The sequence below is a fragment of the Fukomys damarensis genome, unplaced genomic scaffold (assembly GCF_012274545.1).
Source record: "Fukomys damarensis isolate Sample0158 unplaced genomic scaffold, DMR_v1.0_HiC HiC_scaffold_39, whole genome shotgun sequence".
In the NCBI taxonomy this organism is placed as follows: domain Eukaryota; kingdom Metazoa; phylum Chordata; class Mammalia; order Rodentia; family Bathyergidae; genus Fukomys; species Fukomys damarensis.
Window position 1 is genome coordinate 92,512,638 of NW_022900951.1, and position 19,740 is coordinate 92,532,377.

The 19,740-nt window shown below is 37.0% G+C and overlaps 1 protein-coding gene and 1 non-coding gene across 5 annotated transcripts in view; one reads left to right on the forward strand and one right to left on the reverse strand.

The window, feature by feature from the left end:
• The window catches only part of Pls3 (plastin 3), a 91,962-nt gene extending 78,343 nt beyond the window's left edge, over positions 1-13,619 (forward strand). For 2 of the 4 annotated variants that reach the window (XM_033760283.1, XM_033760282.1), the window contains exons 9-17: positions 3,032-3,058; positions 3,323-3,418; positions 6,143-6,338; positions 7,892-7,970; positions 8,512-8,626; positions 8,961-9,094; positions 10,085-10,208; positions 10,428-10,552; positions 12,330-13,619. In XM_033760283.1, the coding sequence (XP_033616174.1) occupies positions 3,032-3,058; positions 3,323-3,418; positions 6,143-6,338; positions 7,892-7,970; positions 8,512-8,626; positions 8,961-9,094; positions 10,085-10,208; positions 10,428-10,552; positions 12,330-12,462 (1,029 nt within the window). In that variant the 3' untranslated portion in view covers positions 12,463-13,619. The remainder of the gene's footprint in view (positions 1-3,031; positions 3,059-3,322; positions 3,419-6,142; positions 6,339-7,891; positions 7,971-8,511; positions 8,627-8,960; positions 9,095-10,084; positions 10,209-10,427; positions 10,553-12,329) is intronic. The other 2 variants (XM_010609947.3, XM_010609944.3) reach the window with 2 other exon arrangements.
• Positions 13,620-18,628: 5,009 nt separating this feature from the next.
• On the reverse strand, positions 18,629-18,800 carry LOC117284886. The gene has a single exon (XR_004515952.1). It is a non-coding gene; the product is annotated as a U1 spliceosomal RNA (small nuclear RNA).
• Positions 18,801-19,740: the final 940 nt, after the last annotated feature.

Below are 19,740 nucleotides of genomic sequence, written 5' to 3' on the forward strand. Positions count from 1 at the left end.
TCATTTTTTCCATACCCCTGCCCTCCCTTCACCACCTCCTCCCCTCCCCATTTACAAATACTTTATTTCCATTTTTTCATATTTTTTTCTTTTCCCTTATTACCTTTTGCCTTTTTCACTTTTTATTTTGACACAGTCTTGCTAAGTCACTAAGTTGTCCAGGCTGAGCTTGAACTTCAGTCCTCCTGCCTCAGCCACCCAGAGTGCTAGGGTTCCTGTCACCTTTCTTATTTCCTGTCTGTCTTACTTTTAAATGGTTAGTTCCTTGAGGGAGTGCTGAGAGCTTGTTCATGTCTCTTTCTCCTACCTCAGCCTCTGCCCTAGTACCTTCCCACTAAAGCCTACCTCTAACACAATACCTGCCATGTAAAAGCCCCTCAAGCCAGCTGTCTGCTGTCATGGTACATGTCTGTAATCCTAATACTAGGGAGGCTGAGACAGGGGGATTGAAAGTTTCAGCTCAGCCCAGGCAATTTAGCAACTTAGTAAAACCCTGTCTGAAGATTTAAAAAGGGCTTGGAATGTAACTCAGTGCAAAAGCCCTGGGTTCAATTCCTAGCATCATAAAACATTTCAAAAAGCCCTTCACATATTTCTTGTGTCAAATTGAATTTTGGTGTTCATTACTCACCATAATGCCTTTTGTTTCTCATACAAAATGAGCCTGAATTGCCATAGGAAATACAGTTGACCCTCCTCATCCTTGAGTTCCGTATCCATTGATTGACTGTTGGAGGTGGTATTACACCTATACTAAACAAATAGACTTTTCTCTTGTCATTATTCCCTAAATAATATAGTAGAGCAACTACTTACACTGCATTTGTATTGTATCTATACATGATTTAAAAGTATATGAGAACCCACGCCTAATGGCACACCCTGTAATCCCAGAACTCCAGGAGGGTGAGGCAGGAGGATGGCAAGTTCAAGCCCAGTCTGGGAAATGTAATCACTTAGTGGGACCCTGACTCAAAATAAAATCAAAATAAATAAAAAAAGGCTGGGATGCAGCTCTGTGCAAATGCTCTGGGTTCGATCCTCATTACTTCAATAAATAAATAAAATGAAGTCTGTGATGTGCTTACACTATAGCAAATACTACACCATTTTACATAAGAGGCCTACTCAGATTTGGGTGTCCTCAGAGTGGGGCAAAGGAGCTGTCCTGGAACCAGGCCCCCACAATGCTAAAAAAAACTATTAGGCTCAGTTTTCAATTCTTGAAACTCCAGATGTGAAGACTCAAAGAACTAACTTGAGGTTTTTGTTTTGGTTTCGTGTTTGGTAGTGGTGAGAATCAAACCCAGGGATGCTCTGCCATTGAGCTACATTTCCCCTAGATTCCTAGCCCTTCTTTGTGTTTTATTTTAAGACAGGGTCTTGCTGAGTTACCTAGGATGGCCTCAAACCTGCATTCCTCTTGCCTCAGACGTGTGAGTAGCTGGGATTCCAGGTGTGCATCATTAGCATAAGGCAACCTTGAGTATCTTTATCAGAGGTCTCTGACCAATAGTGCTATGAAAACAGAATCCTGTGATCATATCACCTGGTCCAGTGCTGAGAGGAAGCAATGAGATACTTTGCTGATTTTATTAGTGAAAATTAAGAATTCTTCAGAACTAAAATATCAGCTCTCTTTTAACTTACCCAACATGCTTAATGCTTCTTGCATTACATGAATTCCTGAAAATCATTTATAAATGGAACTCCTGTGCTGAGGTATAAATATGCTAGATGAAATCTATTTTTTGAATGAAGCCTACTTTGAATATTTGTAAAAAAGCAAAGGGTGTTTTGATAATGTGAAAATGAGTTTCCAGTTTATTTATATTGAAATTCAAATTTTCCTCTAGGGGTCCATTGCCTTTTGGGGTAGTAAATACAGATGCTGCTGCATCTACTCTTCACTTGTTCTTCTCCAGTGTATAGGATTAAATTATAAACTATTCATGTACCTTCACTGAGTGAGTGGAAGTTAAGGCACTGCCCAGCTGCAGTGTGCTCTTCCTTAGAGGAGTAACCCCTGTGCCCCGAATGATAGGATCTAGGCTGGCGTTTCATGAATTGCTCTGATAAGACTTTCACCAAATGATTTTCCAAGTGTTCTGCTACTAAGCTACATTCCCCACACATTTTCCTCATTCCCCACCCTGCCCCGCAGTACTAGAGATTGAACTTAAGATCTTGCACTTGCCAGGGAGGCACAGCATCTCTGAGCTACATCCCTGGCCCTGTCCTCATTCTTAAATCATTATTGGCACCAGATTTCAAACTCCATTCATAATGTTTAAAAAGCAGCTTTCTGGGAATCTTCCAGAAAAGTCTAGGGTGAGATGCAGTAATCCATATACTGAAAGGAACTCCCCAGGGAATTAGGATGCACCTAGTCTCTGGACTTTATTGTGAGAAATATTCTTTTATAGTCTATCTGTATTTCAAGGCCCAGTAATAGAAAACTGCCACTGTTCCACAGGTGACCTTCGACAAGGCAGGATTATGACGTCTTGACTTAAGTGGTTTTCCTCTAGTATTCTAGACAGGCAGAATTTTACTTGATGCCTGCATTTGCACTAACACAAGGTATTCAGTGGAATATTCATGCAGCCAATTTCAACCTTCCAACCCCCAATATAAGGAGCTCTACTTTGTCTTATGTATTCAAGAGTCCAAGAACTTAAAACAAAAAGAGAGGCCTGGGGCTGTGGATACATTGCTCAGAGGTATAGTTCTTGCTTAGCTTGTGTGAGGCCCTGGGTTCCATTCCCAGTACTGCATAGGGCTGAGGCCTAGAGAATGGAGTAAGTATATTCCAGTCTTAAAAGGTTAAATGTTGTTTTACCAACTAAAGTGTTTCTCATTTCAGACACATCATTGATAATTAAATATACCTTTTAACATAACAGATCTCTTCTCCATAGGTTAAGGTATATACTGTGTTCTGCAATGATATAACCTGTTTATTTTCTCTTTTCCTGTGCTTCCTGGATTTCTGCTTCACTACTTTTTTATGCTTATTTTATCATTCAAGCTTGTTGACTTCAGTAATTCAGTGAAGGTACAGAAATATTTATTAGCACTTTTTTGTAGCAATGTCTTTAATAAGTTGTAAAGTCATGTCAAAATCTAGCTCTATACTTGAGACATAAATAAGGCCAAATAGATGGAGTTTTCTGGGGAAAAGATCTGTTACATTAGGAGGCAGGGACTTGTGCCATATATTCTCACCAAATCTGATGCTAATATTCTTCGAACATAACACAATAGGAGACAATGATTCTTTGTAAAAGTGATCTCACTGACATTTTCAATTCATTTGTAGGATTCCAAAGCCTATTTCCATCTTCTAAATCAAATTGCACCAAAAGGACAAAAAGAAGGTGAACCACGGATAGATATTAACATGTCAGGTTTCAATGTAAGTATAGATGCTCTTTTGAATTCTATAGCCTTACAAAATTGTTGTTTATATCTTAAAATTTTAAGAATTGTTGTAACTACATGTAGTGATGTTGAACATTTTAAGCATTATTCTTTAAAATATTACTGTACATATAACTCAGGAAAAAATAATTTTATTTTGATAGTTTATTAGTGAGTTTCATAATTATGGTCCTATTGGATTATTATATAGATGACATAAACCAGTCAAAGCCACGTATGGGGAAATAAGCACTACAGTAACTAGCCTTTTCCCATTTGGAATATAATAACTAAATAAATGATTATATATTCATATCTGTATATTTAATATTCATGTGTTTTGAATATGTTTACAAAATTTTGATCTGTGTAATCCAAGTAGGGAAATTACTGTCTCCTGGTTGTTACTAATTTGTTCAATGACTTTAGAGAAGTTACTTCCTAAAATTGGATCTCATTTTGCCTACCAGTAAAGGAATGGCACTAGACTATTTAGTCCCAGGTTTTTAGCATTCTTTGTTTCTCTGTACCCATTAGATGAAAAATGCATTCTACTATTTAACAAAATGCATATATGTATCTTATTATGAAAGGATCAAGTGGATTGCATTGACTTTACCATTTTGCTCTGCCCTTACCAAAACTAATTTTGTACCTGACTTGTGTGCTTATATTTCTGTCTGGATGTTAAATGCAAAACTCTGGCTCTGGACACTCTTGGTAGGTCAGGTGATCTTATGCCTGGGTAAACAGCACCAGTATATTAACTGACTCTAATTCTGATGCAAGCCTTCTCCTGCCAATCATCCATGAGTGAGCTTTCTAAAACATTCCTCTCTTTGTGTCTTCTCTCCTCACAATCCTTTAAAGATTCCTCCACTGACTCCAGAATTCAGTCTAAAATGCTCCATTTAGATTGAAGGCCCTACACAATCTTGCTCCATTTCTCCTAGCTGGAGAAACTAGCTAGTGCTAGTTTCCATAAGTTTGGACCCCTCAAACCTCCCTTCCCACCACAATCCAGGTGCCTCAGTCTTCTTCAAACATTTCATTTACTTCTGAGCCTCTGTTCACACTTTTCCCTTGTTTTTCAGTGACTTTTTTCAGGCATACACCCTCTTTATAACCTAATCTTTTTTTTTCAACAGCACCAAAAAGTGTATTTTAGTTATTTGCTTGGTAGGATGTGGAGACAAGAATAAAGCCAGTTGGTCTTTGTGTTTAAAAAATAAATAGTTGATTAAATGAAATTTTTACATCTCTCAAAATTTCTGATTTCTGATTCACAGATCAAAATGATTCATTATTTCAACATAGCTAACTCAGAATTTGATTCGATAAAGTTTTAGAAATTGAAGACAAATATGATGAGGCTACCTCACACACTGATTTCCAAAGGTTATAAAACATTTTAATTACTTTACATACTTTCGCCATAGCACAGCACTACCACAAGGTAACAATCAAATGGACATTATTTACTCATCATGAGAGACATGTCTTTTGTTAGAATCATTAAGCCCAAATATTATTCTCCCTAGGTCATTAATTTGGAAATTTTCTTATGAATGTTAATAATTGACTTAGCTTCCTGTGAGACCTTGTAACTATATTAGTTATTTTACTTTCTTTGCTTTGAGTATTTAGGATCTTGGAGTTTAATATCTCTGGAAATTGATGAAGCTTGTCTAAAGAGATGGCCATGTATTTAACTTATGTATTAAGTAGCAACTACATTATGGCTTGTTCCTTGTCTGTCCAGAACTTGTTGAACATGTAGAACTTGTCACATTTCCACCAATATTTTAAGACAAATCTCTGTTCTCTGGACACTTGAGACAAGTATATTCTTCAAAGCAATTTTAAAGTTCAAATATCACACATTTATAACCATCTGCTCCTAAAAGCCTTCAATAGTTATTTCAAACAATAGCACGGTTTCAGTTTCCTGTAGCTAGAAGCAGTGTCTGTGTGTCCTTTCCAAAAAGAACAGGTAAGACTTTTATTTACTCAGCAACATATAAATAACAGATGAAATGGATGAGCATACAGTTGACAAACTATGCTGTTTATGGGATGAAATTTATAATTCTTTATCTCCTCAAGGTTATCATTGTATCTTATGATTCAGATCTAAAATGTCCCCCAAAATCCTCATGTGTTTGAATGGTGCTTGGATCATAGGGGCATTATATTCGTCAGTGGGTAAACCCTGGATGTATCTGGATGGATGTGCTGTTGAGGACAACCTAATCTTAAAATGTGAACAGTTTTAAATTTTTTTAATTTCTTTCTCTCTCTCTCTTTTTTTTTTTTTTTTTTTTTTTTTTTTTTGGTACTGGGAATCAAACTCAAGACCTTGGCACTTGTGAGGCAGGCGGCAGCACCACTGAGTTAAATTCCCAGCCCCATTTCTTCTTTTTAAACACATATTTCTGACCCAGCTACGCAGACATAATCCTGAGTTAAATGTACTCAGTAGTTAGACGTGCTTGCTGCCATCTATGGTATTTTAAAGGTATTGCACGCCCTACTGTTTTTTTTTTGTTTGGTTGGTTGGTTTTTTTTGTTTTTTTGTTTTTGCATTCAAAACAATTTTATAAGTACCATGTGTTGGTTTACAGAAGTTTGAATTGTATGTCCAAATTTATGATTGTAGGGAAAGCTTCTATATTTTTAGTATGGCCTTTTTAAAATGTATTCTATTTTACTTCAACAGGAATCAGATGATTTGAAGAGAGCTGAAAGTATGCTCCAACAGGCAGATAAATTAGGCTGCAGACAGTTTGTTACTCCTGCTGATGTTGTCAGTGGAAACCCCAAACTGAATTTAGCCTTTGTGGCTAACCTGTTTAATAAATATCCAGCACTAACTAAGCCAGAGAACCAGGATATTGACTGGACTCTATTAGAAGGTAATTAAGATGTTCAAATTCTTTTTCTTGTTCAAATTATTTCCTTCCTTCCTTCCTCCCTCCCTCCCTCCGTGTCTCTCTCTCTCTCTCTCTCTCTCTCTCTCTTTCTTTCTTTCTTTCTTTCTTTTAAGACAGGGCCTCATTATGTAGGCTGGCCATGAACTCACTATGTAGCGCAGGCTGGCCTCAACCTTGCAGCAATCCTCCTGCCTTAGCCTCCTGATACTAGGAGTACAGGCGTATACTGCCACACTTGCTGATTTTTTTGAGTTCTGATGTGTGGGCTAAAGAGTAGAAATATAGAGGACATAATGTTGTCATAATCTTGACCTAAGAAATTTCTTTATCCACTTTGCTTTAGCAAGTGTCTGTTAGAAGTAAACACAGTGCTTTATGAAAACTGGCAACTGCTAGAAAGAGATGATACAAGCAAATTTTTACAATAAAGTGAAGTAGGCTGGGGGAGTAGCTCAGTGGTTGAGTACTTGCCCACCATCTATAAGGACCTTGTTCAATCCTCAGCACTGCTGAAAAAAATAAAACTTAAAAAAATAACATAAGGCAAAATAGTCTAGGATCACTTAAGATAGGGCCATTTGGTAAACCTGTGTTACTGTTTTAATATTTAGAGTTAGACCACTTTTTAAACCTCTCATCAGAAAAATGCACATATACATTCAGTTTGACCAGTATGTTTTTAGTATTAATGTTTCATTCATCCAAACTAAAAAAAAAAAAATGCTAGCCTATAGCAGTTATTTAAATTCAAGACAGGCAAAGTTTGCCTATTCCACATTATATTTGTATGAAGAGTAGTATATAAAAATTGACAAATGCAAGTTGTACAAGCTTTTTTACCACTGGGCTGTACCTTCAGGCCCAAAAGTTTCAAGTAATCTATTACTTTAATATAAACTTGTAGAAGTAGTAATCATGTGTAGCTTGGTATTTTATAAATGAGATGAAGAAAAACATTCATTAATATGGATATAAATTTATATGACCATACAAAGTTTTCAAAATATACACTAAACTACATCAGTTACTTTGAAGTATGCAGATTTGAGGAGATATTGGAACAAAATTAGAAGAGGCCAGATAATTTAGTTTATGTCTGTGTGGCTGGGGGTATACCTTAGGGGTAGAGTGTTTGCCTAGCATTCTCAAAGCCTAGGTTTGATCACCACCCCCAAAAAAGAAAAAAGCACATATAGCCAAATGGCGTAAGTGTTTAGAATATGATTATATTTTCTTAATTTTAACATAAATGGACCAGGGATTTAGCTCAGTGGTTCTGCCACCTGCCTCACAAGTGCAAAGTCCTGAGTTCCATCCCTGGTACCAAAAAGTAAAAAATAAAATTTTTAACATAAACATAGAAAACTTTTTAAAAACATGAATATAGAAAGAATATATTTAGAGAGAATACTTGGGAATTCATACTGGAGAATATTTGTCAATTGGAATAGACCAAATAAAATAAACTAATACATAAGTTATAAGCATATAAAAGGTATTTAATGAATGAATACTTTTTGTAATATTCTTTATAGGAGAAACTCGTGAAGAAAGAACTTTCCGAAACTGGATGAACTCTCTTGGTGTTAATCCCCACGTAAACCATCTCTATGCGTAAGCCATCCTATTGCTATTATAAATAGTTAACGACATCATGGATGGATGTTATATAAATAATGACAGCTCCAAGGATTCTCTAAATGTTCATTTATAGCAATTATTTATATTAGAGAATGTGAGTGCTGGTTTCCATCATCATTTTCCAAATGTGCAAAAGCCTAAATTCTTTCTTTACATAGTCACTGACTGTGATAGGATATATAAATGTCTTTACGATATACAAACATACCCAAATTACATTATCTATTCATCCATGTGCTCGTTTACTGTACATCTCTTTGACCCTAATGTATGGACAAGGATTTTTGACCTATGTATCCAGCCTTTTAGAACTGTGTTTTCCTTGTAATAAGCTCTCAATATGTACTTTTAAGTGAATCTGATGATCTTAGCTGTTTTCAGTACAAACCAATGGAAAATATGGGTCTTGAGGATTGCGGCTTTATCATCTTTGGCAGTATAATATTAATGTTTTTAAGAAAAGAAAAGGTCCTGCCATCTGAAAACACTAAGCTAATTATTTTTAAATCATTAGTGACCTGCAAGATGCCCTGGTAATCTTACAGTTGTATGAAAGAATTAAAGTTCCTGTGGACTGGAGTAAGGTTAACAAACCTCCATACCCGAAACTTGGAGCTAACATGAAAAAGGTAGATAATAAATTTGCTGCATATCTTTGTTCCCAATTGTTTTCATTGTCATTTGGTTTGGTTTGTTTTGAAAACTCTTTCGTAGTTGTTTTGGTTTGGATTTTTTTTTGGTACCAAAGATTAAACTCAGGACCTTGGGCTTGTGAAGCAGGTGCGGTGCCACTGAGCTAAATCCCTGGCCCTGAAAACTCTTAATTCTGAGCTTCTTCAGGCCAGAAACTATGTCTTATTATTTTTTGTGTGCAAATGCCTAGCATTGCACAGCACATACACATGTCTGTAAATTAAACAAATGAAGATCTTTAACCATTAATTTGCTTTTGTGTGTTTACAGCTAGAAAACTGCAACTATGCTGTGGAATTAGGAAAGCATCCTGCTAAATTCTCCCTGGTTGGCATTGGAGGACAAGACCTGAATGATGGGAACGAAACCTTGACTTTAGCTTTGGTCTGGCAGCTGATGAGAAGGTATAGGACACAAATTTAGCTGATTAAGCTTTATTATAAAACGTATCTGTGATTTCATTATTATATTTTTAATATGCAAACATATTAATGGCTACACTTTTATACATTACTGTATTTGGACTCTGAAATGCATTTAAGTGATAAGTACATATTGGATGTTTAGTGAGAGAAGCCTTCTTCCTTGTAAGTTAGGGAGCAGAACTGTATCAATTCCCTTTTCTTCATAGGAAGCCTGATGAGCACTTAAGCCTCATTTAGTGACAGTGGACAAACACAGTAGTCAGGAGTTCTAAGGATGTAGCTCAGTGGTAGAGTACATGCTTAACATGTATAAGGCCCTGAGTTCAGTTGCCAACACCATCAATCAATCAGTAATTATTCCCAGAAAAAAAGTAGGAGCATCCCCATGTAACCCTTTGAGAAATGAAAATCTCTTAATGACAGTGCTAAAGCATTCATTTTGACTAAGTACCAGCCAAAGCATAGGTTGTTTTAAGTCATTATCACTGTTGGACTATTGCAGTATAAAATGTACCTGCACATTTAGGCTCCAGGGATCTTTTTAAATTTTAAAAATTTTAATCAGTACATGTTTGCTGTACATAATGATTATATTCTTTATGGGGAGTTGGTACATGTCCATAACACATCCTAATTCTTTTTATGACCCCTTTCCCCTCCCTCCATGTGTTGGTCTCTTCTCATTTGCAAAAGATCTATCTTCTAGTTTCTTATCATCTATCTTTTATTTATGTACCAGAGATCTTGTCTCTACCAGTATAAAAGGTAGATCAGTGATAAGCAAATACTGCTTGAAGTATTCTTTTCACACAGTGTGAATCTCTTTCTATCAACTCTGTAGTCTTTCAAACCTAAGGAATAAAAGAAATGGGAGATAAAGTATCATTATGGTGTTTTGTGGGTTTTTCCATAAAGTAGACTGACTTTTATTTTTTTTTTATTTTTTTTATTTTTTGCTGTTTCTCTTAGGTATACTCTCAATGTCCTGGAGGATCTGGGGGAAGGTCAGAAAGCTAATGATGATATCATTGTAAACTGGGTGAACAGAACATTGCGTGAAGCTGGAAAATCAACTTCTATTCAGAATTTTAAGGTCAGAATCTATATTTGACTGACTGTTAAACATTATGTTTTCTAGAAAATATAATTTGGAAGGACAATCTTTAGTTTATTTGTAAGTAGGAATTATTGTTGGGCTAATGGCAAAATTCTCTTTTAATTCACAGGGCTTTGCTTGAGGCTTTTTATAAAAGGAAGCACATGTTAATTTGTACATATTAAAATTCTTAGATTTGTTCTCCCTCTATACTAGGACAAGACAATCAGCTCCAGCTTGGCAGTTGTGGATTTAATTGACGCCATCCAACCAGGCTGCATAAACTATGACCTTGTTAAGAGCGGCAGTCTAACAGAAGATGACAAGCACAACAATGCCAAGTAAGGGAGGCTGCATAGAATACATGTTTTGCAGCCCAGCAAATCTAAATACTTATTCATTTTCGGACTTATCTGACAGTCTTATCTGGGAGAAAACTAACTTTTAAATGTTTTAACACTTTTCTAACAGTTTTACTAAAATACAATTCAAATATCATACAATTGACCAATTGAAAGTGTGCGATGCAATGGTTTTTAATACAGTTATACAATCATTACCACAATTGATTTTAGAATATTTTCATCACCCAACAAAGAAGGCCTGTAACCATCAGTAGTCCCTGTCCTCTGTTCCTCATCCCCTCACCCCAGGCAGCCACCAACCTACCTTCTGTCTTTGCACATTTGCCTACCCTGGACTCTTTCTTCTACCATCTAACAATAACTACATATATTTGCCCAACATCTCCTCATGTTCCCCCCCAAACTACCCAAGCCTCTGTTCCGTTCTATTCTGTCCTAAACTTCTGTTCCATTATACAGCTTTATAGAGTTCACATATGGAATGTTATTCAGCTCCTATAAAAGATGAAATCTTTCATTTGCAACAACGTGGGTGAACCTGGAGAACATTGTATGACAAGAAATAAACTAGACACAAAAAGACAAATAATGTAGGATCTCAGTTATATGAAAGAAAAGTCTTTGAACCTCAGGTTCCTCTTCAGTAAACTGGGGTCAATGATACTTACTTTAGAAGCTGTGTAAAGAGTAAGTGAAGAAAATATATAGAAGAATCTAGCAACTGAGAACCACTTCAAGGTTCTCAATTGTTGCTTTAGAGGATTATAGAGTTAAATAATACGAATTTTATCACAAATCAGGTACAAACAAAACAAGACAGAAAATCACCCAAGGATATTCATACCTCAGAGGGTACATCTGTCTCAATATATTTTTGGGGGGTGGTGCTGAGAATGAAACACAGGGCCTTGCACACACTACGCAAGTACTCTACCACCAAGCCACCAAATTCTTATATCTCTTGTACACAGACCACTCTTACTACATATGTTGAGTTTATTTTCTCAATTCCTACATTGGTGGGATTTTTGCTAGCCCTCAGCAGACTTCCTTAAAAGTTTCCTGTATTTCAATAGTAGATCTTCAATAGAAGGTCTTTTCCCTACCTCACTGAAGACTTAGACTATGACCTGATTTGATTATCTTTAAAAATTCTTGTCACAAGGCACCTGGAAATGGTCCTGGATTAGTTCACATGTATTCCCATAAATTTCCCAAGATGAACATGTCAGTTCTTTCATCCTTCCTTTGCCTGCCCTTTTCAGTGCTTGGTCCAGCTACTCTATCCATACCATGTACCTTCCCCCAACTTCCTAGCATATTTGGTGGAAATACTCACTGCATCTACATACAAGTGGGCTTTTGCACCTGGCATAATTCCCCACTCCATATCTCTGAGGTCATATGAGAGAGTCTGTTGCCATACTCCTTGCCCAAAGAGAATATCAACATTGATTCTGCCACCAACCTAGGTAATTCATTTTCATATGAAGTCAGTACTGCAGGCTGAATTCTCACTTCAAAGAGGACATCAGTGCAAAAATAATAGAATGTAAAAAGTGGTATAATTTAAAAGTGAACTCAAAGCCAAAATAAAACAAAAAAGTGAAATCCTTTTTTTAATCATTCTGATTAGCACCTTCAGTGTAGAATTTCTTCAACCCCAGCAAATGATTGTAAAAGAGGAAATTGATGTCTCATATGGTGTCCTTGACAAAATTTTCATCTTAATGTTTGTTTCTTCAAATAATAGGTATGCTGTGTCAATGGCTAGAAGAATTGGAGCCAGAGTGTACGCTCTCCCAGAAGACCTGGTGGAAGTAAAGCCCAAGATGGTCATGACTGTGTTTGCATGTTTGATGGGCAGGGGGATGAAGCGAGTGTAAAGTAACCAACCTGAATAAAACCAACCTTGTTCCCAGGTGCATGATTAGCAAGTCAGCTATTTCCAGGTGAAGTGCTCGTGGCTTAAGGAATTCTTGATCATTTAAAGGACTTTAGTTTTGATTAACAAGACCAGCTCCTCAGGAGAGCCCTTGGGGGAAAGAGTTTTAATGAAACAAGCTCTTCTTTCCTAGTCAGAGTCGGATTTGTCAGGCACGCCTGAAATGTGCTTGTAGCCAAATTATTTCACTCTCTCCTCCTAGAATGCTGCCCTTGATGTTTCCCATTGCTGTGTGTTATTTCTCTCTACATATTTTTTCCATCTTAGAACATCCATCTCTTGAGACTCGCTTAGATGGTTAGAAACTAATATTATTAGACAGTCATTTTGCTTTCCATCCAGGATGCTAGTTCTTATTCAAGAACTACGGTCAGAAAGTATTTGGATATAAGTATCCTTTGCTTACTTTATAGTACTGAAAATTTGCCGAAGTAACTGGCTATGCAGAATGTAAGAGCTTTTCTTATTCTTTTATTCTTAAAATCAGTATCTTTTTACAGTATTCTTTCTACATGATCCTTTTTTGTACATTTAAGAATATTTTGATTACATTCAGTAAGACTGCTGATTTTGCTACTTTTTTAAAGGGTTCTTGAAGTAAGTCAAAAGCTTAATTATAGGTAGAAGCACCATATACCCTAAATTTGCATCTTCCCTCTCATACCCAAGATGTAAACAAATGAAATATTTTGTCTTAAATCACTTGGTTCTATACGTACTTATTTGTTTCACAACCTGTATCATCAAACTCTCTCTTTAAATTTAAAATACTGTTGGACAAGACAGTTGGGGAGAGAGTGAAGTCAAAGTATAGATGGGATACGGTAGGACAAGTATGCTAAGTGTACAATATATTTTTTAATCTTACACCTACAACAAGGAGATGTGATCACTAAAAAGTAAAAGTATATATGTAGGACTTAATGTACCCTTGCTTTGTCAAGCTGTTTGCTATAGTATTCAAGTTCATTATGTTACTCTAACTCTGAAAAGCGATGTAATCTGGTAGCAATGTAGTGGTTCAAATAAATGCATTTACATAATAACTAGTCTCTTCTTCATGCTTCTGTCCATTATTAGCATTCCATTGTTTGGCAGGCCCCTTTTTCTTGTTTCTTTGGTAGTCTATAAAGTAGTGTTAAATTTGAGCTTTTGGAGTGGAATTAGAGGAACTGAACTAAGAATAGTACAAATGGGGTAAAATTATTTTCCAGTTTAACCAAAATTTCCCTGGGGGAATGTAGCTTAGTGGGAAGGCACATGGCTAACATGCCATGGATGATGTCCTGGGTTAGATCCCCAACACATAACAAACTTACCTTATCCGATTCAGCTCTTCTCTTCTCTCTTCTCTCCTTCCTTCCTTCCTTCCTTCCCATCTACCTTAATCTTTCCTATGTTCTCTGATATACAGACACTGAAACAAGGGTAACGGAATAGCCAGGGAGGAGAAATGATTTGGAGCAGGTTTTCTCAACCTCTTCATCATTGACATTTTGGACTGTATAATGCTTTGTGGAGGTGGAAGGAGGGACTATCCTGTGTACTACAGAAAGTAAAGTAGCACCATGTAGCCTCTACCCACTGTTGTGCTGACCAAAAGTATTTCTAGTCATGGCTATTGCCCCCTGTGGCACAAAATCATCCCTCGCTGACAACCAGTGGATAGTGGTACCCTTTTAAGCCTTTGCATGATGAGTAATATGAAGTTCATTCTTTTGAAGATCAGGTTACATGGTGACATAAAATATTTTGTATTTTTAATCTGAAAGTAGAAAAGACATTTCTAAATATGGTACAAATCCAATAGAAACTGAGCAAAGGAGATGAATTGCAGGGCTATGAAATTTAAAGCAAATAAGAACTACTCTTTTAAAAAAAAGCATTTCGAGCCAGGGATATAGCTCAGTGGAACCATGCCTGCCTTGCAAGTGAAAGGTCCTGAGTTCGATCCCCAGTACCAAAAATTAAAAAAACACTTCATGTTTTCAGAGCAAAACTAAACAGAAGGCACAGAGATTTCCCATAGAGCCCTGCCCCCTAAGGTGCAGCCTCCACCACTATCAGCGTCTTGCACTGGAGCAGTATTTGTTACAACCAGTGAATAGTAACTGGAATTGAATCCAGAGCCTTATACATGCTACTCAGATGCTCTTATTCATCCCTAGCCCTCACTCTTGATGAGACCTATTCCATGGGTTTGACAAATGTATGATGACATGCACCCACCATGGTGTTATCATGTAGAACAGTTTCCTTGCTATAAAAATTCTTTGTGTTCTACCCATTCAGCCCTCCTTTTGCCCAACCCCTAGGACCTGTCTTCATAGTTTTATCTTTTCTACAATGTAATGGAGTTACAGCCAGCAATTTAGTTCGGTGGTGCTGCCACCTGCCTCGTAGGGATCCTGAGTTTGATCCCTGGTACCCCCCCCAAAAAAATGTAATAGAGTTGTAATCATACAGCATTAAGCCTTTTTAAATTGGCTTCTTGCACTTAATAATATGCATTTTTAAAAACAGAACTACCTTACAGAGTGCAATGGCACACACCTAGAATCCCAGCACTTGGAAGGATAAGGCAGGACCATCACAAGTTCAACCCCACCTGGGCAACTTAGCAAGATCCTGTCTCAAAAAATAATAATCTGCATTTCTGGTTTTTTTGTTTTTGTTTGTTTGTTTTTGCTTTGTTTTTTTTTTTTGTTTTTTTTTGAGGTAGGGTCTCACTATGCATTCCAGGCTGGCCTTGAACTCATGGTCATCCCGATTCAGTGTCCCAAGTGCAGGGATTACAGGTGTGTGTCACAACACCCAGAGCATGTATGTTGCACTTTTCACCATCAGGTTGGTAAAAATTAAGTAACTGATACTTACCTCATATTGATAGAGGTATGAGTATACAGGTTTTCTATAACACCTCAGTAGAAGAGTGATTCGTTTACAGTTGGTGGAAAGCAAACAGAATTGTTATCAAACAAAAAACCAGCATAACCTTCAACACTGCAGCTAGCAAGTATAGCAGTGTTTCTTGATACATCTTATTTTGTAAGGGAGGATTGGTAAAATTAGTTAGGATCCATCCATGTAGCCACTGCTGTGGCACCCTGTATAATGACATAGAACAATATATCAAGAAATGGTAGCATATACATTGTGTTCATCGTTGTCAGTGTGTCAGCATACCTAAGAAGAACAACATAAAGGCGAAAAGATTTATATTAGTTCCCAATTTCAGAGATGTCAATCCATGGGTAGGAGACTCCATTGTTTCTAGGCTGGCCCCAGACGAGGCAGTACAACATGGTGAAAGAGCATGGTAAAGGGTAGCTGCTCACTGTATGGTGGCCCAGAAGCAGACAGACAGAGAGGAGGCTGAAGTCCAAACAGAGCCCCCAAGGATCTACTACCTCCAGCTAGTTCCCATCTCCTCAGAATGTACAGCCTCTCAACAGTGCATGAGTTGGAAGTCATGCCTTCAGATTATGAGCTTCAGGAATATTTAAGATCCAAACCATAATGTACATTTTTAAAAATCTTGAGGACAAAAATATATCTGTGGCTAATATGAGTGTAGAAGAGGATAAATAACAAAATCTTATTATTTTTGTCACATTTCTATAATGTTGGGAAAATAAAGAAAATTTAAAATTAAAATACATTATTACTACCAGCCAGTGTGGTGTTGCACACCTGTAATCCTGGCACTCTGAGAGGCTAAGGCAGGAGGATTGCAAGTTTGAGCCCAGCCTGGGTAATTTAGCAACCTCCTAAGATCCTGTCTTTAAAGAAAAAAACACAAAAATGGGGCAAGGATTAGCTCAGTGGAGCTGTGCCTGCCGGGTAAGTTTAAGGTCCTGAGTTCGATCCCTGGTACTGGAAAAAAAACAGAGCTGAAGGTATATCTCAGTGCAAAGGCCCAGAATTCAATCCCTAGTACCACAAAAAAAAATTGTTCCTACAATCAGGCAGATAAGAAATGTTTTAACCCATAAATAATTTGAAAGAAAGTTGCTTCTATACATTCTTTACCTACATCACCAGTTGTTTACACTTGCACATATGTGCTTTATCTGTGTTTTTGCTGAATTCTTTGAAAAGAAGTGGCAAGCTTCTAAACATTTCAGCATCAAATTAAGCATAGTAACCACCAGGAGTGGTGGCGCATGCCTATAATCCCAGCACTCAGGAGGCTGAGGCAGGAAAATCACTCTGAGTTTGAGACCAGCCAGAGCTACATAGTGAGTTCCAGGTTAATCTCAACTACATAGTGAGACCCTGTCTCAAAACAAACAGATGGAAAAAAAATGCCCATAATCCCAGAGCTTGGCAGTCTGAGGCAGGAGAGTTACAACTTTGGGGCCAATTTGCGATACATAGCAAGATCAAGCCAGCCTGGACTACAGAACAATACATTGTCTCTGAAAACAAAACAAACAAACAAAAACTTTCAACTTGATCTCTTGAGAAAAAGAATATTCTACATAAGTACTATAAAATTGTCACAACCCCCAAATAATATACTTAAAATTCATCAGTTTTCACTACTATAAGAAAATACCTGAGATTGGATACTTTCTTTTTTTAAAAGTTTATCTTGCAGTTTTCAGTTTGGTGATGGGGCTGGTTCTTGCCAGAATCCCCTTGGCTGTATCACATTGTGGTTGATAGCATCACAATGCCAAGAGTACTTAAGGGGGGGAGAGGAATTACATGGAAGGTAAGATGCTGGAACAAGAAGATGGTCCAGGTTCACTCTGTAGCAGTTCACTCTCATGAGACTGCAAAGCCCCCATTGATCTTCCACTAGACTCTACCCCTAAAAGGTCTTTCCACCTTCTTTTAGCCTCAGGAACCAACTTGTGAACTCTTGGGGCACAAGACACATTCAAAGGATATTTATTTGTTTCATTTTTTGATATTGAGGATAGAACCCAAGGCCTTTGCATTGAACTGCACCCTCAGCCTTTTTAATTTGTATTCTGAGACAAGATCTCACTAAGTCACTAAATTGCCCAGGCTTTTTGTGAACTTTGAGTCCTCAGGCCTGGCCTCCCAGAGTGCTGGGATTGCAGACATGCCCCATCACACCCAGCTCTTTTTAATCCAGGATACAATAAATATTTACATCTTGCATTTGATTGTCAAATTCCTGTTCTGTCCTTTAAGCTGTAAAATACTGGGTTGGATTTGTAGCTCAGTGGTAGAACACTTCCCTAGCATATAAGCAGACCTGCGTTCCAACCACGGTGGGGTACATATTTAAGATACAGAAATACTCCTTAGCCTTTTTAAAAATCTTTGTACCAGTGACATTTTTTAAGAGTTTAAACAAGATGGTGTGAGAACCTATAATAGTCCATAAGATCTTAATGATATAACTGACAATGTAAAATAGGAAGAAAAGGGCTAAAGGTGTGGGGAAAGTGGGAAGGGCAGGGAAACGGTAATAAGGGAAAAGAAAAAAGTATGAAAAATGAAAAAATGGAAATAAAGTATTTGTAAATAGGGAGGGGAGGAGGGGGCAAAGGGAAGACAGGGATAAGGGGAAAAAATGAGAACCAAGACCTGTCATGTAAAGGTAAAAGATCTCAATAATGAATGTAACTGTACTGTATACCAAAAATGTACCAATAAACTCGAAAAAAAAGTTTAAACAAGGTTTGTTTTAGAATACCCCATCATTGTCTGATTATAAAAAGAAGACATATACTCTCTGTAATGAAAACATATTTACAAACCCTAGTATAACTACTATGTTGATACTTCCAATTCATGAACATAGTATATTTCCACTTATGTCTACTTTGATTTCTTTAATCAGCATTTGGTAATTTTCATCATGCATTTTGTACATGTTTTATTAATTTTTTCTATTTTATTTGGCATGTTTTTATGAAATACTTTGGAATTTCCTACTTTGTCTACAAATTGGGAAGCTGTATTTTTTTCCCTTTGAATCTGTATGACTTTCATTTCTTTTTCTTGATTAGAATATCCAGTGCTGTAATGAACAGGAATAGTGAAAGTGGATATCTTTTTCGTAGAATAAGGACAAAGCATTTTCCCTTTCACCATTAAGTATACTGTTAGTTCTAAGTTCTGTTGCAGAGTTTTTTAAATTTTTCTGAACACAATCCCCTACTACCATAAATTATACAGTAAAGTTTCCCACGTTTGGGAAACATATGGGAGTCAGCACATCTGGAGCACAATAGATGAGCACACCCTGGGGAAACCACCATCATGATTATGGCATCTCCCCTGCCAGGTAAATCAAGTTTTGACTCTTTAGTCAAAAGTGAGTGATTAATTTTATTAAATGCTTTTTCTAAATCTTCACCATGTGCTAAATTAAAATCCAAGTGGATTAAGGATCTAAACATTAAAACAGAAACACTAAATTTGCTGCAAGATAAGTTAGGCAGAACTCTTCAAGACATTGGCATAGGAAAAGACTTTATAAACAAATTCTCAGTAGCACAGGAACTTGCACAAAGAATCAACAAGTGGGATCTCATCTTATTAAAAAGCTTCTGTACTGCAAAAGAAACCATCAACAGAACAAAGAGGCAACCTACAGTGTGGGAAAAAGTTTTTACCAGCTGCTCCTCAGACAAAGGACTACTATAGAGAATATATAAAGAACCCAAAATAATCAGCCACCCCAAATAAAAAGACCCGATTCAAAAATGGGCATCTGAAATGAACAGACATTTCTCAGACAAAGAAGTAAAATCAGCAAGTAAATATATGATGAAATGTTCCACATCACTGGTCATTCCAGAGATGCAGATGAAAACAGCACTGAGATTTCACCTCACCCCACAAAGAATGGCTGAATAACAAATGTTGTAAGGGTTGCAGGGAGAAAGGAACCCTTCTCCATTGTTGGTGGGAGTGCAGACTGGTGCCACCACTATGGAAATCAAAATGGAGATATCTCAAAGAGCTGCAACTAGAGGTTCCATTTCAACGAGCCATCCCTCTGCTGGGTATCTTTCCAAAAGAATTAAAAGAATCATACCACAGTGATATATGCTCACCCATGTTTATAGCGGCACAGTTTGTAATAGCTAAAACTTGGAAACAGCCAATTTGCCCATCAGTTGGAAACTGGATAAAGAAGATGTGGTTTTTCTATAAAATGGAATACTACTCAGCCATAAAGAATGAGAAATTAGAGTCATTCATAGGAAAATTGATACATATTAAAGAT